At 35.8% G+C, this 26,114-nt stretch overlaps 1 protein-coding gene across 1 annotated transcript in view; it reads right to left on the bottom strand.

Annotated features, from left to right (window-relative positions):
- Positions 1-1,729: 1,729 nt before the first annotated feature.
- gabra2a (gamma-aminobutyric acid type A receptor subunit alpha2a) overlaps positions 1,730-26,114 on the bottom strand; it is a 377,683-nt gene continuing 353,298 nt past the window's right edge. Inside the window, exon 10 of the mRNA XM_088627451.1 lies at positions 1,730-5,604. Within this exon, the coding sequence (XP_088483577.1) occupies positions 5,299-5,604 (306 nt within the window). The 3' untranslated portion in view covers positions 1,730-5,298. The remainder of the gene's footprint in view (positions 5,605-26,114) is intronic.

The raw sequence follows: 26,114 nt of genomic DNA, 5'->3' as shown, positions 1-26,114 counted from the left end.
AGAGCATGGGGCATTCCTATATATAGTTCAGATAGGTAGTTGCATCAGCATGCATGGGCTGCAAAGGGACAAGTAATGGGTTTATTCCATGCTGAAAGAAAGAAACCGTACACCTGAAGAAGGCTCCATAGCCAAAACATTGTGTTTTCTTTCTTCTCTTTTCAGCACGGAATAAACCAATTACTTGTTCCTTTGATTCCTATATATATCTCATTAGTAGACAAAATCATTGTTCAGAAAATTAAAATTACTTATATCTATTACTGCTATATCTTGTTAAAAAAATCTGTCAGTTAAACAAAGCTTACCCTTAGTCTGGGTGCAACATTAGCAATTTGTGGTCAATGGATATTATCCCTCTCTAGAAATATATCTGCAATTTATTTAGGCCCATAAGTATCAGCTCTTGTTTCCTTAAGTAAATTAAATACTGACTTTTGATTTTTCACATATTGTAAGTAGAGGCCTATGATTAATTTAATCTTTTATGAACACTTGAGTAAAATATTCATTTAATACTTCTCACTATTATTTTTTCCTATCTTCAGCACTGAGACATTTAATTTAATTATTTGCTGTTCTTTAGCTGCTATTGTATTAAAAAAAAGTTACTTGAGTCTTCCATTGCAATCTTTATTTCTCTGACTCTGCTTCATTCTCAACTGATTCCATGTCTGTTCTTTACCATTCTTTTTCACTTAAGCTCTGAATCAATTAATCATAGTCAGCTTTCCTGAAATTGACCTTTGTTTTTTTACAGTAACTGATGCATATAGTTTAAAATGCATTTTTTTAAATGTTATGATTAAAGCTACCTAATGTTTCTCTCACCTTGGTTTTCCTCACTCACACTTATTTAATAATAAAAACAATAATTGGTAACACTTACATGGTGCTTTTCTGGACACTCCACTCAAAGTACTTTACAGGTAATGGGGACCCCCCTCCACCAACACCAGTGTATAGCATCCACCTGGATTATGCAATGGCAGCCATAGTGTGCCAGAATGTTCACCACACATCAGCTGTGTGGAGGCGAACAGCGTAATGAAGCCAATTCCTAAATGGGGATTATTAGGAGGCCAGGATTGGTATGGGCCAATGGGAAATTTGGCAAGGACGCTGGGGTTACACCTCTACTCTTTTCAAGAAATGCCCTGGGATTTTTAATGACTACAAAGAATCAGGACCTCGGTTTTATGTCTCATCCGAAGGACAGCACCGTCACTATACTAGGGCATTAGGACCCCCTATAGGCCCCTCTAATACCTCTTCAAGTAGCAATCTGGTCTCTCATCCAGGCACTAACCAGACTCACACCAATTTAGCTTCAGTGGGTTGCCAATTGTAGTTTTAACTACTGATTTGATCCTTGATGCCGTTTCCTAGTTAATGTGAGGAAAATTAGAATATCCAAAGATGTTCATTTCTTCCTTTGCACATAACTGATTTGATTATATTTAATATATATTATATTTTATTTTGTTCACTGCATCATAAGTACAATTTGAATCTGAGAGGTCAAATCAGATCCATGAATATGTTAAATTCCTCTGTCTGGATACTCTTTTTGATGTTTAGTTCTAAACCACCACCTCTTCTATTTATGTTTTTCTATTTCCTGTTTCCTCAGAAGTCTGCAAATCTTGGAATGTATAATTCAAATTCCAATTGCGTTGTAATTGACTGCTAATGGAGTAGCTCCTAATTTTTCTAGTTTAATCCTAAATTTAGATATAATCATTTAATCACTTCGTGTTTTTTGTTTTTCTCCAGGATACTATTTTTGTTTCCCTGTATATCTACCCTGCAGGTTCTACCCTCCCATTCTTACATTTCCATTCCTTCTTAGTGTTTTGAATGTATTTTTAGTTTCTTGCCATAAGCTTCCTTATACTCTTTCAAGTGTAACCCATCACATCCTTACAAATAGCATTAGCCAAAGAAAAGATTCCATTGACTGAGAAATTTGGAGCCTTATTCTGCACATCATGTTCTCAGTCATGTGTTATGTTTATGGATGAACATTTTCATTTGTTGAACATGTTGTTTTGTAATCAAGCATTGAATTCAATCAAATAAAATATTTATCTATTTTGTCAATACAGTATATTTATAAAACGTAAGCTGCTGAGGTTTCTGGCAATTAAGTGATTCATATACAGTGCTATTACCTTGAAGTAATAAAATCTAACTCTTAAATATAATAAAAATGATCATCCTTACTGATTAATTTGTATACCACAGAAAAATAAAATAATTATGCCTTAAATACCCCATCCTCTAGAAATCTGAAAAAATCAGCCCTGGAAATAATCTTTAAAAACAGTCAAGAATTTTAAATAAACAAGAACAATTAATGGTACAACCATGCACCACTTGAGTAATTAAGATATCTTGATTGCTTACAAAAATCTTCTCCAGTAAACAACAGCCATGGGGAGATAACAGACCAGCTATCATTAAAACCATTTTGTTTGAAGATGGCTTGATTATGAGAAAACTTTAATGGAGAATAATAATCAGATGTGCTTAAATAATAATCAGTCTGCTCCTGAGACATCTGCTCTGTGCAAAAAAGGCTATATCCTTAAAGGCAGAAGTACATGGTACCTACACCGATCAGGGTACATTTAATTTATCTTAGCCATCTGCCTAATAATTTTCAAACTGCCAAGAGTACAGTATGGGGAATTTCAGGAAGGAATAACCTTATCAGAGTTAAGTAGGTCACCACTTAAATATTAGGGAGTCATTTGGTGAGAGATAAAATCATCATATTCATTTCACAAAACATCTGAAACTGCAACAGAGAGAGTAGTGGAGTGTTTTAAGCATTTTGTTGCATTATTCAAGCTAACAGATGAGATTTTGGAAGTATTATGATGTGGGGAGGAATCTCTTCTAACACACACACAAAATAAAATGTTTGTTGTAGATTGACGGCATCCTTACTTCTCAGCAATACATTGACAAAATCCCTGAGACACCAGTTTTTCTATTTTTGCGAGCCAATACAGAAGTTTCAATTTTCCAGCCAGACAATATAAGATCACACTATGATTGATTACACCAATCAAGGTTTTGCCATGGGAAGCTTCTTCTTCTGACCTTAATCAAGTAGAAAATCTATGATACCAATATGATAATACCATAAACAAGAAACAGCTTTGCCACTTCACTGGTGCATGATGGAAAAATAGCAAAAAATAACAAAAGAATCCCTCCAGAAATTGACCAAGTCTATGAATTACCATTGCCAAGATTAAAGTAATGCACATTAAGGTCACATGTGATACTAACCTTTTAATATTTTCACTTAAACAATTTGTTCACATTTTCTGTGACTTTGGTCAAATTACTACATTAAATGCATTGGAAACCATAGTTGATTTTACTTTGTGCATCAGTATATGTTTGCTTCACAACACAGATTATTACAAGATACTTTGCAACTTAATTTAGAAAAAAAGGCATCATGGAAACATCCTAGGCATATTAAAAAGCTTCCACTTCCTTACATTTCTATAGATCATGTGTAATATCAAGTGGGTTTTATTGCTTAACATACTCTGCATACTATACTATCATACAATTCTTTTTAAAGTAATTGGAAAATAAAAAATGCCTAGAACAAGTGAAATAATAGACTTTGTTAAAGTGCATCTTTCAGTTTGACAATTTGACTGTAGGAGGAGGAAATTCATTTCAGGTTTAATGACAACTTTAATTGGGAGCTGAACAAGAAAAAGGTGTTAAAAAGTTTATTTTTTTTTAATTATAATGTGACTTTGACAGTAATACCACCATGCAAAGGACTAAAGAATTATAATAAAGGAATTGCTTTATGAAACAATGAGTTTTAACATCAAAAGAATATCTGATCAATCTTTCTCCAGTTCCATGTCAGACCCTCCCAATATTTTAATAAACATATATACAGTGTACTGAGATTTAATGTGTGCCACAGCTCTGAACGTATTCGAATAATTACTGTACACTACTGTAACAATTTGCACTAAACTACATATTTACTTACAATATAAATGTTTATAACAAAGATTTATCCATGTTCAGATCAACTAACAACTGCTAATTTATGTAAAATTAATAAAAAATAAACATTGAATTTATATATCTAAAATGTTCTTCAGTACAACATGATGACCTGCTCCAAAGAATTGCAGTATATATTATATAGAAATACAATGATTTTTTTCAAACATATTCCTAAAGATTACTTTAAGTTAAATTAGATATTATTTATTACAATTTCTCCAATTTAAATAATGTATTATTTAAATTTAACACAAATCAGGCATTCAGTCTTAAAAATTATTCCCTGCAATTTAATATTTGGCCACTAAAAATAAGTAGTCATACTCATAATGCAAAATACTAAGTGTTACAATGCTAGATTGTTGTTATGTATTTAAAAAGAAGATGTTTTTGTGAATAATTTAAAAAATCTTTAGTCCATAATTTATGGGTTATATACATAACAATTCTTCTCAGTACATAAAAATATACAAATAAGGGCTTGATTTTTATGCAGTGTATTAATATAATAATTATTATAATAATAAATCAACTTTCCTTTAAAAAACAAGCCAATGCGCAATCTGTAACTGATTGTAATGTATTAAATAATTTTGGAATAATACTAACAAAAGATAGTATATGTACATAATGACAGAACATAAGATTAGATTAGCAATAAAACAGAGTACCAATTTCCATAGCAATAAAACCCCGTGTAGGAAACAAAATCAAAGCTTTCATAAATATTCTCACAGAAAATTAAATACAAAATATTTTGCTATGAAACATCTTTCAAAATTTAAGCACTTGTAGGTATTTTGGTCCATTAAAAAACACTAACTGAAGACAACACTAAGATATACAACTGCTGCCTACAAGAGCTTATGCTAAAAAGCTGAACAAATTGAAGTGCACACATCATAAATGATTTTATTAGTCTCATATCACAAAAATGAAGAAAAATATTTTTAAAGCAGGGATTCATAACATGACTAGAAACATCTGAAGCACAAATATACTGTGTGAAGAAAAATTATCAAAAATGAATATTCTGAAACAATGTATATACAGTACAACCTAATGACAAGTTAATCAAAGAGCTTTGCAGAAATAAATCGGGGAAAAATTCTTAAATAAAATGTAAAAAGCTTGGCTATCTTAGGCCAATTTACCAAAGCACATAGATTAGCAGTTATTTGTTGTATTTGGCATGTCTTCAGTCCTATATTTAGAATAATTTACATTGTGTTTGAACATCTACTTTGACGGTACCAGACCTTTTATGACAGGTTCCCTGTTTAAATATGTAGCCCAGTAAACTAGGTTAAAACTTCCAAATAGAACAGGAAACATTATTCGTGACATCCTATCAATTTTGCTTACACTGTTGAATGTCTTCTTGTTTTCCACTGGTTTGGCTTCTGGTTTGGTCTTGTTTGGATCTGAGGTGGCACTTTTGGATATTGTGGGTAGCACAGAGTCCTTTGTAATATTTGGTGCATAGTTCGCTACTGCCACTGCATATGCATTGTTTTTCTTAATGATGGAGGCCTTTTCTTTCTTCTGTAAAAAGAAAACCAAGAGCATTGATTTTGAAAGGTCAGTTTTGCAGGATTTGTTAACATCAAAATTGATTGATGCATCCAGGGCATTCTTAATAATCATTAATGAAATTACAGAAAGGCTAAGGCATCAATCTGAATTCAAAAAGAAACAGAAGGTCAGATCTGGAACAGTAAAGCACAGTGGTTGCATTTAACTCATTACACCACAGTTCAGAATTATTTGACTTAAACATCAATCTGAAAAAAAAATCAGTTTATACATTCCAATAACATCTTTAGTAATAAACATTCACCTTTTTGTGTCTATATCTGGGTAAATGTATGCTTTAAAATATGAATTGATGTAAACAAGCTTAATGTTTTTCTTCTTTATCCTTTTTTATGTCTGCTCTAGATTTTTTTTTTATTTGTTAATGTAAGCCCTCACATACGTAGTGCAAATGCTACATGTTTCATTGAACTATTCACACATTTTTATTTCAGTCTAAATTTTCCATTTCATTAGCAACATTATGAATGAGTTACTTACCTGTGATCTATACCTTCACCTTGCTGCTCTTATATCATAGTTAAAAGAGTAAGTCAAAACCAAACAATATATCAGTGATGTGATTAACAATTACAGGTCAACCCTTAATTTTCCATTTCTCTCAAAAGGGTACAGTTTTCTATCTTAATATTATATTTTTTAATAGCAAAAGAAAGTTATTATCAAGGTGGTGAATAAAGTATTAAGGCTATGGGTTCAAGTTCACTATCGATTTTTATGCTTCAGGACTAAAGTGTGATATCTGACACTTAATCATAGCATCTGCCTAAGCTGATAAAGAACTATGCACGTGTTTTAGGCACACATTTAGGGCAGTGTAGATGTTTGTGTGAATTTACTGGCACAATTTTAATTGTAACAGTAAATTGCATGAACCTACTTTGGCTATTAGGAATCAATCAACAGAATAATAAGTAGTTTTCACGTGGATTCAAAGCACACAGGATACATTTATTAATATATAAAATTTGTACATAAAAGCACTCAAAGTAAATATATAAAAGTTTGCCTGGATACAAACAGCATCTTGCTATGTGAGGGTTATAAATCTTTAACAGATATCAAGAGATACAAAAACAAGGCTTTTACGTTGAATATACCATTGTCTATACTAAGTCATTAATTGGACTCATTAATCATACACAACATTCAGACACTCATAAGTGGATAATGTTACTTAGATTAATTAAATTGATATCAGCATGTGTTTGGATTGCAATTGATTTCTCAAGATCGGTAATAATCAATATTGAGCTATAAATCCAGCCATTCAGAATGCACAGTGAATAATGTACGCTGTAACATGTAACATGATAGTGTTTTGGTATATCTATGGATATGACTTCAGGTGAATTTCTTATACTCGATTCACGTAGCCGACGTTTGAAAACTACATTACACACTGTTACATTACACCCCCACTGCGAGTTGTGAGTAAACCCTTTAAGCAAAAGTGAGAAACCGCTTTAAAAAATCCTAATTTGGAGAAAAAAGTCCTGTATGTAATTTTTTTCCACATTGCAGTGTAGTCTGACGGTGTAACTTAACAATAAGTAAGACAAACTATTCCACAGATAAATAAAAATTAGTATTTGAGTTATTGTAAAACCAGCACAGCAAATGCACATATTTTTCAATGTGAAAAAGCTAAGACCAAACCTATGAGTACCCCAACAACCAGATCACTGGTACAACACACATGTATAACAATTGCAATATTAGGCAATAAACAGTAGAACCACAATTTTATTTGCCATTGTATTATCAATTACAACAGATACAAAGTTTAAAACAAATCTGAAACCTTTCAAAAACAGAAGTTATTAACCTACTGTATTTCACATGTGCATATAAGATTATGGTGTGCCCAGTGGGGGTTTTGTTTTGATTACATTATGAATAAGTCCCTTAGACACATCGTCAAAGGTTTTGAAATGACAAAACAATCAAAACTTGTCACAGATGTCAGAAAGACATGCTGTGGAATGGCAGGAGAGCAAAAAAAGACCCTATGGGTAGCGGCGAAACGGGGGTTAGCCCGGGCTCAGGAGGTCAGATGATGTCGGGTAGAAACCTATGCCCTAAGGCCACTGAAATAGGGAGACATGGTGCAGGGGTCTCAAGAAATCCCATCCCTTAATGCTGAGCAAGGAGGAAAGAGTGACCCGGAAATATATAGCCCCAGACAAAGACAACCCGGAAGGACAAGCAAAGCACAGGGAAACTAGGGATAGGACAGAATAGGAGGGCCCTCTAGCTGTAGAGGGCGTGACAAAACTTTGTTGAGTTTGCACGTGAGGAAAGAATAATTTCAGATATGTTATTAATTGCTTGCAAAGTAGCTGATTTTGACCAACTTAAACAGATATGTTTGCTTAAAGAATTTAAAATCTGTCTGCCTGACCATATTGTAACTTATTTCATTGAGCACAAAATTATCTTGCTCTTACAACTGGCTGTGTTAGCAGATGTGTTAACACATGGGAATGTGTTTATTACTTCTGTTCGATCCTCCTCTCAGGGAAGTGATCAAAAATCAACAGTTGTGATACTTACTGTGATATCCAATCTTAACTGAAGATTTGTTTCTTTGAAGGTCTTGTTATGCAAAATATTTTAGACCTATGTATTCACTTATTAAACTCTGATATCCTGTCTGATTAGTCTTTCTATTTGTCCCATTTAGCCAAAACAGTAAAAGCAGACATACTGTAGTTAATCTGAGTGGTATTTAATATATTATAAAACCACTAATATCAGTGGAGGACTTACAGCTGCTGCAGTTCATAGCCCCTCATTAATAAACATATGTGCTGAACTCTGTGACACTGCACCCTTTTGACTGGTTATAACACCTTTCCCAGTCTGGGTGTAGGGCTGAAGTTAGTGTCGCCCTTCCTAAATTTAATAATTGACACAACTCCAATACCACCATGGACTTGAGAGATTGTGAATGTAAAGTGAAAATGTAACATAAAATGATACATAAAATTAATAAACACATCAATATAGTATACATATTAATTTCAAATTTAAATTACATAAATATATTTGAATATATACAGAGAAATATATGAATAGTAATTCTCACTTTATAAACTTGCTAAAACCATGGATGTGCTTTATTCAGGCCTTTGCGTATAAACAATATATACAAAAAAGTATAAACAAAAAAAACAAAGGTTTCTAAAAATGCAACCAGGTACTAGATGTTGTAAATATTCTTACAAATTGCAATGTTTAAAAAGCCTGTGGCTTGAATGCTCTGTGTGTTTTGCTCTCAAGGTTATTGACATCTGAAACATCATGTCTCAAAAATAAGTATTTTAATAATACATTGAAATTTGTGAAAACAATGACAAGTCACCCTCAAAATATAGTTTGCAATTATTAATTATTCACAAATTAATATTCTTAATAATGCTCTGAGATATTATTGTACTATGTAAATATTGTATTGATATTTGTGTTTTTTATACTCTGGGGGGGGGGGGGGGTGTTTCAGTATTTTTAATACCACTTTGTTATTCTAGATAATTATATATGATTTTGTTTTAAGACTTCTTGTAAACTGGTAGAACTGGTTTTTACTCTCGCCATTGACAGTTTTCACGTTTGTTAATTAACATTCATGTTCATGTTATTAATTTATTAATATTATTCTAATATTTAACATGTTGTGATATATAAAATATAAAACATGTAAATATAGTGTGCATATTATTTAATATTTTATTTTCAGAGAAGGAGTCTTTATTTGTTAAAAATAAAAATTACAATTGTGCTCTAACCAGGAATTGAATCTAGGACATTTTTAATGATAGGCAAGCACTTTACCACTCTACCAAAGCATCAATCAGCAATGTAGCTGTACACGGCTAAATCATTCCAAAATAACCAGAAGTAAATAAGGCAAAGAAATTGATGTAGGTTTTTATAAAAAAGTATACGGTATTATAAAATAAGAATACGGTACTACTGCCAGTCATTTAAATATATTATATTTTTATGCATAAATTAATATAGTTAATGACTATAACTATAACTAATAACTATTTTTAATTTTTAGGTACCAACATTTCCATATTACTATTCTCTATTAAATGGATTTTAAAAAGTACTACAATTTTTTAACATCAATAACAACAGCAAGTATTCATAGAAAATGTTAAAACATTATAGCTTTTTATAAAGTATATATACTAACAGCTATATACAGATGCAGCCATTCAAAGTACGTGGCACACCGCGGGTAATTGGCTACAGCCTCGCGCATCGTGATGCAAAATACTGCGGTATGTGATTGGTTGACCGACAGGGGCCGGTCGAGGAAAAGATTTAAATGTTTTTACTGTGCCCGTTTTAGTATTGAATATTTATATGGAATTTTACCACTGAAGGGAAATCTTAGTAGCTGAGCATAAAAAGAATAGGAGCATACTGTAACGCGTGTGAAGGCCATAAACGGTATTAATTTTGGAACATAAACATACAGTATTACAGTATATGGCTGGTCTCCGTACTTTAAAGAAAAAATACACACCGGTATTCCATTTCTCCCTAAACATTTTAAGCATCGAGGTCTTTAACATGTGATATAGCGTGTAAAAAAGTGGTAGTTTTAAGCTTTTCTGCTAATATAATATGGAATCGTTTATCTAAAGAAATTAATAACGATATAATTATATTCGTGTACTGCGACAGGGCTGTGTAGGTCTGTTTCACCTCTCTTCATGTGACTTCCCAAGTAGCCTACTGGTTTACGTGCCTGACTAATAACCCACAGGTTGTGTGTTCAAATCCAGCCGGTGCTGTAACTTTTCTTTTAACAAACATTTCTTTGAAAAAATAGAAAAGCAATATTATGGACAATTAATTGACTTCTTATATTTCTAAATATCACAAAATGATCGAATTTAAGTCATATTTAATAACAACGAATAGTCACCCTCTTTCCTTCTGACAACTGTCCCTGCTTCTGCATCCTGCTTCTATCATGTGTGTGTTTTTTTTAAATACATTTTAGAAAAGTGTAATTTATACTAAAAAGCTGTACACCACCTGCTATATAGATACATATTGTATTACTTTCGGGTTTCGGATAGGACGGACACAAGAACTCAGACTTGCGGAGTTAAAGCAAGTTAAAGCCTTTATTTTTCTTCTCCGTCACCACCTGCCAGCCCAGCTCTCCCGCACCCCCGACCAGAGACACACAGCCCCCGCCTGCCAACAACGCAAGAGAGAGAGAGAAACACCCAGGGGTGCAGAATTAGGATCCTCAAAAGATCAACAAAGACAACAGAAAAAGATATGTGTACTGTATAAGATACTGTCCAGGGGAATCCAAGCTTTTTTATCTATGCCAAGTAGTCTTTAATATTTCTTCTTACACAGTGAAGTCAAAATTCCGGGATGTGCCTATGTAAGCTGGGCAAACGTTCCGAGGTAAAATTCTTCCAGCACGGGGGTACCTTTAAAGCCGAGACAACGACACCAAAATTTTTTGGCATGCATAAAAAACAGCACTTCTGTCAGTAAGCCCTAAATGAATTAATAGCAAACATGCATGAAAAAGCACATTGTGCTGCTGTAATAGTTTAAATTAATTAAAAGTCTAAACAGTATCTGCTTATTTATGGGTTGTAATTTAAAAAAAAGTCCAAAACTGCACTCAAAATGCAATTTAGCGCTTTCTGGCAAGAGGAGACCCCCAAATTAATAATGTAACATGCTACTGTTTGTGCATGAAGATAGTTACTGTTATTTCTTTAGATACGCGATTCCATGTTTTTTTTTTAATCCCTGGCGGGACCGAGAGTCCATAAGAATTGAGTAATAGGTTTCATTGCGCTTTGACAGATCGTCTTTAAATCAATTGTTGATTTAAAGTTTGACAGTAAATGTTTATATTGTAAAGCATACTGTACAGCCTCTATTTCTCTATAAAAATCTAAAAGATTGTTTGCGCAGCCTAAGAGGGGGGCGAATGCACTACAATAGATTAGCATACTGTAGAGGAAAACAGTATAGGCATCGTTGATATGAGGACTTTTGAAAACAAATTTCCCAAATTTAATATGTGATTTTCTATATTAATTGTAAATTGATTGTCCATAATATTGCTATTCTAAGCAAGGAGCGCTTCACCCCGCCTGCTGTGGGAAGAGTTGGCTTATTCCTTCCCTGCCTCACCGAGGGCAGACCCTGCCAGGCCCTCGTCGACACTGGTTCGACCATCACCCTGCTGCGGCCCGGTGTCCTGCAGGGCACCGAGGCAGCCGGACCCCCAGGGCGCTCACCGTGCACTTTGGAGCTGTGAGGGTGAAACACCCCTTCTACCTTGCCCCAGTCTGTGAGGACTGTATCCTGGGGTTGGACTGGTTGCAGCAGGTGGGTGGTTGCCTTGACTTGGGCATGAGGGACGGGGTGCTGCGCCGGGGGTGGCGGGTGCCCTCCAGCGGCGAGGTCAGGTGGCAGTTTGTGGTGTCGCGGTCGCTCCGTGGGGCAGTTCTCCAAGCGGTGCATGGCCAGCTGGAGGCCGCCACGCAGTGAACTCGCCGCTGGAGGGCACCTGCCACCCCCGGTGATGCACCCCGTCCCTCACCTCCAAGGCCTCCCACAGTGCACAGAGTGCCATACAGAACGGGTAGGGGCAAGCTTATCTCACCGTACTGGGAGTTAGCTCTGGCACGCTCGCCCCGACACCCGCGGCTCCGACAAGCCAAAGCGACGCCCGCCGATGTCACCTCCGCTTCCCGCTCCGGTCAACCCACACACCCCAGACACCTCCCACCCCACCCACCACGAGACTGATTCATTCCCCCTGCCCCACCAACTCTCGCCAGCCCAAGTTAAGGCTACAACCCACCTGCTGCAACCAGTCCAACCCCAGGATATAGTCCTCACGGACTGGGGCAAGGTACTGTAGAAGGGGTGTTTCACCCTCGCAGCCCCAAAGTGCACGGTGAGGGCCCTGGGGGTCCGGCTGCCTTGGTCCCCGGCAGGACACCAGGCCTGGCAGGGTGATGGTCAAACCGGTGTCGACGAGGGCTTGGCAGGGTCTGCCCTCAATGAGGCAAGAAATAAGCCCCGGCTGTGGCCAACACTTCCCACGGCAGCAGGCGGGGTGAAGCGCTCCTTCTGGCTTTCCGGAGTGGGGGTAGCATCGCTCAAGGGCGGCCTTCCCCCCTTTAGGCTGCCCCGCTCCTGTTTTCCGATGGCCTCCAGAGTCCCCAGGGCTCTAGCGCCTGGCACTCCCGTGCGATGTGTCCCCTCTCCCCACAGCGGTGGCAGATGACAAGCTGTCGTCGCTCCCCCAGCATTGCCACACTGGCCGTCTCCTCCTCCCCATCTGATTCCCCGTGCACCCCTCCGTTGGTGCCCACCAGTCTCCTCGAATACGGCATCAGCCTGCTCAGCCAGAGCCAGGGCCTGCTCCAAGGGGACCGGCGTGGCCAGCATCAAGTGGCGCTGCACCTCAGTCGGCGCCAGGGCCCAGAGAAACGCCTGGAGCGTTATCTCCTGGTGGGCCTCCTCCGGGAGAGTAGGGTAACCCTGGCGGGCTAAGTAGGCCCCATCTGTGGCTGTTACCTTCACTGTTACCTGGATACCTCTTTATTTAGAACTCACTCTTCCCCCTGCCTGTCTGGCATCTTTTAATCCTTCTGTGCCTGGATTGCAGTGGGTAAGATGTTTTTCCAAGAAAAAAAGATAAATTAAAAAAAGAGAAATTTCACCAGAGCCTCTTCTCGAGTCAAATTTTCCCCCTTTCGTTTTCGTTTAAAATGAGGGTTAGAAAGAATGTGGACCAGCGTAATACTTTGAGTTTACAGCTTGTCCAAAGTCATTCATTATTAATACTATTAGTAATATCTTCGGTAAAGGCTTTGATGCATAAAATATTTCTGCATAATTAAAATATTTATGATAAAGGTAGGTTGTGTACTTTTGTCCAACTGAGCATTCTTGCTTTCATAAAATATACCAACTTTTTAATGACTGATGATTACATGCTGTAATACAGAGTTTAAATTTAAAGCTCAAATGCCGTATATGAGGAGAGAATGCTATTTCCTTAGATGCGCGATTCCATGGGTTTTTTTTTTAATCCCCAGCGGAACCGGGCATCTATAAGAATCAAGAAAGAAAACACATTCCATAAGAATCAGCGCTTTTATATAGCAGCTTTAAAGGTGGCTTCTCAAAACGCTTTATAGGATAAAAACAACAATAACAACAACAACAGTATTGTATTTCATTGCACTTTGACAGATCGTTCTTAAATCAATTGTTGATTTAAAGTTTGACAGTAACCCTAACACTAACCCTATTTAATTTTTTCAAAGAAATGTTTGTTAAAAAAAAAGTCATGGTTCCGGCTGGATTCGGACACCCAACGTATAATATATAAGTTAGGAACCTAACCCACAGTGCCACTGGCAAACTCACCTGAGGAGCGTTGAAAAAGCCCTACAGAAACAGTATCAACAGATATTGTACAGCCTGTACTATTCTTGTGTTGCGGTACATGAATATAATTATATCATTATTAATTTCTTTAGATACGCGATTCCATATTATATTCCCTTTTAATCAAATTCTAAAAGTATGCTTGTTGACTCCGGTATCACGTTAGTTAAAGACTTCGATACTTAAAATGTTTAGGGAGAAATGGAATACTGGTGTGTATTTTTTCTTTAAACTACCAAGACCAGCCATATACTGTATGTTTATGTTCCAAAATTAATATAATTTATGGCCTTCACACGCGTTATAGTATGCTCCTATTCTTTTCATGTTCAGCTACTAAGATTTCCCTTCAGTGGTAAAATTCCATATCAATATTCATAATACTTAAACGGGCACAGTAAAGACATTAAATATACATATGCATACTGTATACAGTACAGTTTGCATACAGTAATATGTTTATGTTCCTAAATCAATCTCTTTTATGAGCATGTGAAAGGCATGGTGAATCGGAAATTCTCAAAAATTACTGTACTTTGCATGATTGGAAACAAATGCGAAAATGAAATGCTGTGGTGTTACTTTTACAATGACAATAGGGCAATACTTTGAGTTTACAGCTTGTCCAAGGTCATTCATTATTAATACTATTAGTAATATCTTCGTTAAAGACTTTGATGGCGACAGCTCAAACATGAGAGGTTGAGCTTTATTAGCTCCACCTTGCGGAAATTCCGGATACTATTATTTTACTTGAGGTACTATACTGAGAATTTACTGTAACTTGCGGTAGACTGCGTCAAGCGCACCGCAAAATAATGCAGTATCACCTGCTCGTTTTGAATGGCTGCATCTGTACAGTATGTATAATATATTTATATATTGTTGTTGTCAGCTATCATTTTTTTCTTTTAGTTACAATATTCCATATTAATATTCCATATTAAGTGGATTTAAAGATGATAAACAATAGGCAAACAATTTAAATGAGATAACCGTTTCACTAACTTCTAATGCACCAAATGTGCCACCTATCAATTGTCTTTGGCCAGTGAATCACATAACTAACCACACTGCATTACAGACGCCACATTACTGAGAAATGATGCACATTCTGTGTGGCTACATCTGTATACTCATCCATAGCAGTGGATTCATAACTACTGTACAGAAGAATAAGGGAACAGCTGACAGGGTGCTTTGCATTGTTGTCTAATCCATGCTGAACTTGCTACATGCTCATCCAAACCAGGTGCATCTAGTAATATTAGGAAGAGAGAGGTTCTGCTGATGCTTCATGCTGATAGTAAGTTCCCTCCAGTGGGTTGTTTGGGTTAGCATTGAGCTGAACAGGGAAAAAGTATTTGCATATTGATAACTGCTTGGTCTAGGTGAGTCACACAAAAGGGGCCAAACTCGGTTGGCTCCCAGAAAATTGGTTACTGAAGTATGTCTTTACATATTAGCTCACTCTCTAACTCAGTGATTCCTAAATCATAGACAACAGTTGTGATGGTTCTGTTTCAGCTAGCCAATTTAGTTCAGTGGAGAGAATCAGAGTTAGAAGTGATGTGCACTACTTGGGAAAATAAGATTGGTGATTGATTAAAATGTCAATGGGTCTCCATGTTCTACAAGTACCTGGTTGGTTGGTCATCTTTTTAGATGATTGATGACAACCTGTGACTTTAAGACCATCTTCAAGAAATGACTATAGTTCTGCTAAACATCAAGGTGCTGGGACATCCATCCACTGGGGAGTAGTGGTATTGCCTGGAGTTACTATCCTTGAAGATGTGACTTGTCACCACCAGTAAACTTTGGAAAGCTTTGGAAATTTTTATTTAATATTTAATATTTGTGCAATACTAGATAAAACATCACTATGGAATCAGTCTGTATTATTATGTTTATGACTTTCAGATCACCTTCCAAATTAAACATATTTGCTGCTGCTTAAGTTTGACAAAACAGACACTATGTTCCTTGGTTGTTCACATTACCACATTATTTTTGGATATTGCTATAGATGCAGCTATCTAGAATGCGCAAGGTGTCTGGCTGTATGCCACTGAAGGCAATGCGGTATTCCAGACAGCACCACATCATTGTGCGTTTATTTTTCCTAATAAATTTATGCAGAACTGCACTCTGTAAAACTGTAACAATACATAATACATAGTGGCTTTAAAACATGATATTTAAAAGCAAATAGTCATGTAAAAAAACAAAACATTTTGAGTAGTCATTTGAATGATTTTGTCAGTGGCATATTGTAAGTTTTATTGTAGTTGGAACAAGACTGCATTATATTAAATTTTTTCTAAAAAAGCAATATTGCAATTTGCTGCCAAGATACAGTGTGCACTGCTCAAATATTTATTTAATATAATTTTAATGAACGCTTTCAGAAAACAGTTCTAAATACCAAAAACCAAGCAAAATGTACCACAATCGATTTGTAGCATGCCCAGCTCATGGAAATGATTCACACTATTGTGCACCGCCATCTTTATTGGTGACATTTTAGATATCAAACTGAGAAGAACATACATTTTTAATCAAATTAATTATATATTGATACAGTACAGTGCATTGTGTGGAATGAACTGGGTTTAAGAAGCCAGCAGAATGTCCTGATCTGTGGCAAAACACACACAATACTCAGGAGCTTGGCAGTGAGAGGAAGAACAAGCAACATAGTGTAAAACCCACACAGACAGGGAAAAACCTGTTGTTTCAAAAGAGCTTTTAGTTTCTTTTCTTTCTGTCCGGCCTTATGGTTTTTTTATGGACAGGTAGTTCTCATTTTCTATTATATCTCATAGTGGTATTATAAACCAATAAACATGGTAACAAATTGCTCCACAGCATAAAGAGCTTTCAGTGTGAGCTTTTTCACACATCAAAATGTATAAAACAGGTACCCACAATATGTACCCTCTGCAAGAGAAAGTGCTTCAACATTTTTGATGAAGCCAAATGATTATATAAACTGTGATTACATCAACATCTAAGAAAAAGGTAGCTACAGAAAAAAACATAAAATATTTTAGATTTCAATTATACATACTGGCTTTAAAAGTAGTATTTAAAGGTACATAATACACATACAAAACTTCAATGTGGCTTTTGTGGTTCAGTTACTGGCAAAACTAATTTTCTTTACTCTCCTATTGCAGAACAACTTGGAAAAACTTAATGAGCTTGCTTTGCACTGCAATAAAATAAAAATGCTTTCTATCCTGACAGCCTATACATTTTATTTCTTATAAATGACTACGAATCATATATTGTGTTAAATTCTAGTAAATTGTAATCTCTTTTTTAAATCAATTAAACATTTTGATTCAAAGGATGATTGAATTGATTTAAAATAGAGTTATGACTATTTTTATTCATACTAATTTAATATTTAACATTGTATGGTATATGAAATGAACAAAATGTCAGTATACATATTATTTATAATATTCATTTTATGTTTAGAGAGAGCATTATCCCCAAGTGGCAATTTGTTAAAAAAAGAATACAACATGTGCATTGTCCAGAAATCAAACCCAGGCCTCCCACATGACAGGCCAGAATTTTGCCATTGAACTACTGTAGCTTCACTATGATCGAAAGACCAAACGAGTGGGACAGTGAAATTTATTTTTGTTACTTCATGTATTTATATTCCATGAGCTACAAGCTTTGCTAAGTGATGGGTTTATTTGATATGAAGTTGTCTTTTCCATTACACTGCAAAGAAACAGTATATAATGTGTAAATATTATATATAGACAACAAATCTGTACAATTACTGCATAACTGATGTTATAATTGTTTGGAGAGGAAGTGAAACAATATGAACAAGAAGTATTTTAAACAATATTAATTAAAAAACACTGCATATAAAAATTACACAAAATATCTGAGAACACACAAAAAAACACTATATTATAAATCTAAAATATTTTGTCATAAATATTGAAATGCTGTGGCAAAAGTGTGGTTTCTTCTCCTAAAAAATAATATTTTGTGCTCATTGAATCTTTATGGGATTGGGTAAAACCCAGAACAATGGAACACAGACGATAACTTAACAGATTTTAGTATTTTTTCAAACTGGTCTATTTTAATACATTTCTGTACTGTTTACTTAAAAAAATCTATGGGAAAGGAATCAAGACATAGTTCACTTTATAAAAGTTTGCTTTCCATAGTGTTTGCTCATTCTCCTGAGTAAGTATAATCTTCAGGCATGACTAGTTTACTAATTTTCATTTACTTCTGAATTTCGGAAAGGTTAGCAATGTTTACAATTCATAAATTGATTGACTGGATCACAGAGCAGTTCAATTAAGGTTTCAAAAATTTACTGTACACCTGGAGACAAAGAAACATCTTCCAGATGGGAGTAGTGTCAATTCACAGTGAAGGAGGTGTGCCGCATACTCCATAATGCTCTAAGCCTTCTTTAGAAACCTCTGTTTTCAAAAGACATTTAGATTTATTTGATTCTATATAAAAACTTTTCAAAAAACAATTGAGGAAAAACAATTTTTTCATATTTGATTCAGAAATTAATCAATCAGAGAAGGAACAGATAATTCCAAAATAACACCAGAGAAAGTGAAGTTAAAGAAGGCTGATTGGGAATACCTGCAGGTCCCACCCAGCATTGGTAGTTTATAAGTATGTTCTTTATTGTTTTTATTTTCAACCTTGCAACTAAGTGTACATGGAAAAGGTAGTTAAATCAAGCATGTCAACATTTTCCCAAAATAAGTACAGCAAGTGGCCAAGTTAAAGAATGCAATGCAGAAAATGTATTTGAAAAAGTGGAAAATAGTTTTATAATGTATATTTTATTTTCAGCTACAACCACCAGCTATATGATTATATTTATATTCAAAAATTAGTAATTGTTAATGTTTTTAAAAATCATTATACGTTGGCTTTTTTATTTTAAGTTACCAAAACTATGCGCAACATATCGCATGTTTTATGAAATAGGAAAATAGTACCTTGTAAAACCACCAGGTGGAGCTAATAAAGCTTAGCATCTTACAGATGCAGCCATTCAAAACACTGTGGTACAACACGGTAGGCGTGTCGCATCAAAACGCGTCATAACGTGTCTCTGTCTGTACTGTATGCAAATTAGATTATGTTAATAGTATCCGGAATCACCTTGTAAAACCGCCAGGTGGAGCTTATTAAGTTTAACCTCTCGTGTACAGCATTTGAGCTGTCACCAGAAAACATCTGGTTTTTAATCCTGATCACTGCTGAGGGACAATCTTTATTCAGTTAAGAATTTAAGTTGTATACTCTTTAGACTTTAAATTTAAACTGTGTATTACAACATGTTAATCATTATACATTGTTGGTATATTTTATGAAAGCAAGATTGGTCAGTTGGACAAAAGTACACAACCTACCACCTTTAACATAAATATTTTAACTATGCAGCAATATTTCATGCATCAAAGTCTTTAGCGAAGATATTACTAATAGTATTAATAATGAATGACCTTGGACAAGCTGTAAGCTCAAAGTATTGCCCTGGTCAACATTCTTTGTAACCATCTTTGTAAACGAAAATACTTTATTTTTTCATAGACAAAAATTAACACCACAGCATTTCGTTGATCATTCTTTCATTCTTTGTTAAAAGAAAGCTCAGGCGGGGAGCAGGTTCAAACCCCCTCCCTCCAGCATTGGAGTCACATGCTCAATCCATTACACCACCGTGTGGCTTGATAGCTTAAGCTATAACTGAAAAGGGCAGGCAAAATATTTCCAAGTAACCACGGGTGAATGAGTCAAATTGATGCAAATGTTTACAAAGAAAGTGGACTACAGTAATAATTTGAGCTACAGATGCAGCCATTCAAAACAAGCAGGCAATACCGCATTATTTTGCGGTGCGCTTCTTGCGGTGTAATGCAAGTTACCATATATTCTCGTACAGTACCGCATGATACCGCAAGTAAAATAATAGTATCCGGAATTTTCGCAAGGTGGAGCTAATAAAGCTCAACCTCTCATGTTTGAGCTGTCACCATCAAAGTCTTTACCGAAGATATTACTAATAGTATTTATAATGAATGACCTTGGACAAGCTGTAAACTCAAAGTATTGCCCTGGTGCACATTCTTTTTTTCATTGACCGTCTTTGTAAAAGTAACACCACAGCATTTTGTTGATCCAATCACACATTTATTTCCAATCATGCAAAGTACAGTAATTTTTGAGAATCTCCGATTCACCATGCATTTCACATGCTCATAAACGAGATTGATTTAGGAACATAAACATATTACCGTATGCAAACTGTACTGTATACAGTATGTATATGTATATTTAATGTCTTTACTGTGCCCGTTTAAGTATTGAATATTTATATGGAATTTTACCACTGAAGGGAAATCTTAGTAGCTGAGCATAAAAAGAATAGGAGCATAAAGCGTGTGAAGACCATAAACTATATTAATTTTGGAACATAAACATACAGTATTACAGTATGTAAACTGTATATGCCTGGTCTAGGTACTTTAAAGAAAAAACACACACCAGTATTCCATTTCTCCCTTTTTAAGCATCGAAGTCTTTAACTAACATGAAATAACGTGTGTATAAAAAGTGGTAGTTTTAAACTTTTCTGCGAATACGCTCGATACCAGAGCAAACAAGCATACTTTTAGAATTTGATTAATAGAGAATATAATATGGAATTGCGTATCTAAAGAAATTAATAATGATATAATTATATTCATGTACTACAACACAATAGTACACGCTGTACAATGTCTCTTGACACAGTATGTGTAGGGCTGTTTCACCACTCCTCATGTGACCTTGCGAGTATCACTGTTGTCTAGGTGCCGGACTTGTAAGTGAGAGGTTGGCTGTTTGAATCCAGCCAGCACCATGACTTTTCTTTTTTAAAAAAAAAAATTCTTTTAAAAAATCATTTCTCCCTAAACATAATTCTCTTTGTTATATTTGAGTACAAAATTAATTTATTCAGTTGGAATTAGCAAGCTAATTCCAACAAAGCAAGCTCTCATAATGAGAATAAACAGCCATCTGAGGATAGTAAATTAAATGCATGTATTATATAAAAACCTATGTAAACTATCTACTTCCTTTTCTTGTTACAATGGAATATTTCCACCCTTTAGTAACGGATAAGAGCTGTTACAATTGCTGTTAAAAGCCACACCTTCATGCATATTGTGAGTGGAATATCTTTCCCTGAACTGATAATAGCATTGATTGATGTGGTATTGATGGATATCTCTAAATATTGAGAACAAGTGAACATGCCAATTTCACCAAGCAAAGAGAGTTGCTTTCCATTTAGGATAGCGACCAGTCCCTTATCATAAAATGGGATTTCTAACCATTACCAATTCTGAATACTGTAAGTTTTTACTAGGACCTATTAGTCCTACTGTACCAATATAGAAAAGCACATATTAAATTAGGGAAATTTAGTTTCAAATACCTCATATCAACGATGCCTTTACTGTTTTCCTCTACAGTATGCTAATCTATTATAGTGCTTTCGCCCCGGGCAGCAGCCGAAGAGCGCCCGGCTGGGGTACACGGTGAGGGGAAGGACAGGAGTGGAAGTGGTCAGGGCGGGGTATAGGAAAGCCGCTGACCAGTGCAGCTGTCCCACAGTGAAACGGGGGTACAGTCTGGGGAGATCGCCCGTTTTACATGTAAATAGTTCCCTGGTTCTGCATCCCTGGGTGTTTCTCTCTCTCTCGCTCGCTCGCTCGCTCACCCTCCCTCTCTCTCTCTCGCTCGCCCTGTCTCAATTTCAATTTAATTCAAGGTGCTTTATTAGCATGACCGATGGGTACAATCAGTGTTGCCAAAGCAAATAAAATAATTAGATTCACATGAAACAAAACAAAAAATAAAAGTAATATTAAATCTACAGACATATTACAGACATTTACAACAAAGACATATTATAAAATATTGACATATACTGTAGACAGAAGGAGCATTATTGGGAGACAGGCTCACTGTTCCTTAGGCTGTGACAGGAGATCACATACTGGGCTGCCAGTTCCACTGAGTTCCCTCCTCCCTCTCCCAGTAGGATTGGGACCCGTTGTAATTCTGGCAGGTGTGGGAACTCTGGGATTAGATTTCTGAATTTAGGGAAGAATGTTTCTCTAATCCCAGAGTATCTGTCACAGTGCAGTAGGAAGTGCACCTCTGTCTCTATTTCTCCCTGCTGGTAGTGGGAGCACAGCCTGTCCACTCTGGGCAGCCAGGTCTGCCTGTGTCACCCAGTTTCTATGGCCAGGCTGTGGTCACTGAACCTGTACTTAGTCAGGGTCTGTTTATTTTTGTTGTTTCTTATCTTGGTCAAATATTCTGCTAGTGTGTATTGTCTGTTTAGGGTTCTGTAGCATTCCACATGGCTGGGCAGCTTGTCCCCCCCCCCCCTGCCCCTCTCTGTGAAAAGTAGAGCCTCCTGTCCTGACTGGTGGAGCTCAAACAGCTGTGTCTGGAGGGAATCCAGGGTATCAGCTTCAACCACACGGCTGGGCAGCTTGTTCCCCCCTCCCGCCCCTCACTGTGTACAGTAGAGCCTCCTGTCCTGATTGGTGGAGCTTATACAGCTGTGTCTGGAGAGAATCCAGGGTATCATCTTATGAGCACTCTGTGATTAAATTAATTCTCATTAAATTATCATTCCCATTGTGCATAACAAGGAAGATTAATAAACATAAGGTTGTTTAATGACAATCTATTGTATATCTCATGGCTAAATAGTCAAGTCTAGCCAAAAGAGAAAACATCGACTTTATTTAAACCCAGGCGAAAGTATTAATGGTTTTTAATTACCATACTTTTATGGTACATGACTTTGCTAAAATGTCTTTAAAAATAAAAACGATTGCAATTGGCACGCCTGTAGCTTTTTCACGAAACCTCCTAGAGTAACGAAATTCATGCGTTGTACAGCTTTTCAGCTAAATATACAGTATTTATCGCTTACGCCTGAAATTGGAGCTGCTTGCCGCGCGGTGAATAGCAACTGATAAGCAGTGAAAACATTTGTCTGTCTTTCCATTGGGGGAAGGGAATCTGATGTGATCTGCAAGGCCCTTTGGCTACAAAACTAAAAATAAGACACACTCTATAGACATTCACAACAGCGACATATCATAAAACATTTACATATATTGTTAAATAATTGTTTTTCAGGAAGTTAAAAAACACTTGAATTACTTATCCAGTCTCTCGAAATAAAACTATTTTTCAAGCAATGTAATGCAAGATGCTTTCTAACGTCGGGCAATGTATTTTTTTTAATCTAACATTGATAGATTAAAAAATCATTCCTAATAATTATTTACCTGCATAAACTTATGAAGGTTGTATTTTCACACAGTGAAGAGGTCTTTTTTAGTTATACAGTAGTTGTGCAAGCTCTGGTAAGTGTGTCTTTTTTGATAAGTTTCAAAGGGAAATAGGTTTGTATTCGTCTTCCCTGACGCAAAACAGGGTCAGGGGGCATGTACGGCTAGAATGTGTTCATTGTCTTCCAATGAAAGACAGGTTCCTTTCGCTGAAGTCTGGAGACATTAAAAGCTTGCCACACCCGGACTGTTACAGCAACACATTAGCAAGTTAAAGCTATCCTATTGAGGAGCCAGGCACAATAATTGTTTTGTTCCTTGATTTTCTGATCTGCAAGGCCATTTGGCTGCAGCGAATGTGAATTCCGTCTGGCATTGGCAAATTGTGAAAAAATAAAACTATATAAATCAAGATGGGGGGTAAGGGAGTCGTCTCTATGACACTCTCCCTTATAAAATTAACATGAAACAAAACAAAAACTAAAAATACAATACAATCTACAGACATTCACAACATAGACATATCTTAAAACATTTACATATATTGTTAAATTATTACTTTAAATATATACTTTAAGTTACTGAAACAGCCAGTTAATAAAATCATTGCAATTTTGTTCTCGTTTGGAGGTGGGGATATTCTGACAACAATTGATTTAAAGACAATCTGTCAAAATGCAATAAAAACAATATTATGCTGGGTAAACGTTCCGAGGTCAAATTCTTCCGCGACGAGGGTACCTTTAAAGGTCTAAGTCGAACACATCATTATATCTCATTTTTGATTCTCTCTTCCAAATGAGAACAAAATTGCGAAAATTTTATTTACGGACTGTTTCAGGTGCTCAAAGTATTTATTTAAAGTAATAATTTAACAACAAATGTAAATGTTTTATGATATGTCGCTGTTGTGAATGTCTGTAGAGTGTATCTTATTTTTAGTTTTGGTTTTAGTTTTGTAGCCAAAGACTACATTATCATTATATTATCATTCTCACAAGGAAGATTAATAAACATAGACATAAACATAATCTCATGGCTAAATAGTCAAGTCTAGTCAAAAGAGAAAACATAAACTTCATTTAAACTCCAACGAAAGTATTGATGGTTTTTAATTACCGTACTTTTATGGAACATGACTTTGCCAAAATGTATTTAAAAATAAAAACGATTACGATTGGCATGCCTGTAGCTTGATAAACTTGTGTTAACAGAAACCACAGTATGCTTAAGTATGCTTAAGAGTTGTCAGACCAGTTTTTATTTATTTTTTGGCACAGGTCAGGTCTGGTTTTTTCTGGAAAACCATAACTCTGGTCTTGTCCAGATTGACTGTCAGCATAATCCTGGTCTGTGAGGATACCAGGAAGACAATAACATATGTTCTTTCTATCCGAAACGTGTATTTTAAAAGTTTAATTAAGAAGTAAAAACCTTACAGTGTACACAGATTTCTAAGATGATCAGGAGGAAGAAAAATCACCCGTGTTTCGTGCATAAAAAGTGGTTATTAACAATCGAAACCTGTTTTATTTAGTTTATTTTTATTTAGATTAAGAGTTCCCATCACCCCCATTTCCATTTAAATCGCAAACCCGTGTTTAATTAAATGTTAATTAAATGTCTTTATTGATTCACAATCTGGCGAGGCAACGTAAATCGTTATCTTTGTCTTCTGCATAATACTGTTCACCTCTCTGTCACATTCGCTGTAGCCAAATGGCCTTGCAGATTGGAAAATCAAGGAACAAAACAATTATTGCGCCCCGCTCCTCACTGGGATAGCTTTAACTTGCTAACTTGCTAATGTGTTGGTGTAACAGTCCGGGTGTGGCAAGCTTCTAATGTCTCCCCCTGCCCGGGGCGAAAACGCTATAATAGATTAGCATACTGTAGAGGAAAACAGTATAGGCATCATTGATATGAGGACTTTTGAAACCAAATTTCCCAAATTTAATATGTGCTTTTCTATATTGGTACAGTGGGACTACTAGGTTCTAGTAAAAACTTACAGTATTCAGAATTGGTAATGGTTAGAAATCCCATTTTATGATAAGGGACTCATATATCCTTCAATACCACATCAATCAACGCTATTATCAGTTCAGATATTCTGCTCACAATATGCATGAAGGTGTGGCTTTTAACAGCAATTGTAACAGCTCTTATCCGTTACTAAAGAGATTAAATAAAGCAATCATTTTGTATATAACAACCAATGCACCAAGAGTGCTGCCTGTCGGTCATTTTGTCCAGCCAATCACATACTGCGGTATAAGGTGCTAATCTGTAGATAATTTTGCGCAGTACGGGGTTTTATCATGCAGTTTGAATGGCTGCATCTGTACATGAGTCCATATTAAGTAGTAAAGTAGGCTTTCAGAATATTATGGTATTGTACTTCCGAGTACAATTACTTAGTAGTCTAATATGAGAGTGTTATCTACTGGATCCAGGCTCAACATGTGGCATGTAATCCCCATCACAGAAAAAAAAAACAGTACAGCCATGTTATATTTTTAAGTGGTACCTAAGCTATGCATTTTTTCTAAATGTGATAATTAGACTGACAAAAGTATATAATATGAAACTACCTTTTCACTA

This window comes from Lepisosteus platostomus, chromosome 1, assembly GCF_059453375.1.
Source record: "Lepisosteus platostomus isolate fLepPlt1 chromosome 1, fLepPlt1.hap1, whole genome shotgun sequence".
NCBI lineage: Eukaryota > Metazoa > Chordata > Actinopteri > Semionotiformes > Lepisosteidae > Lepisosteus > Lepisosteus platostomus.
This window is presented reverse-complemented; position numbering and strand designations above follow the sequence as displayed.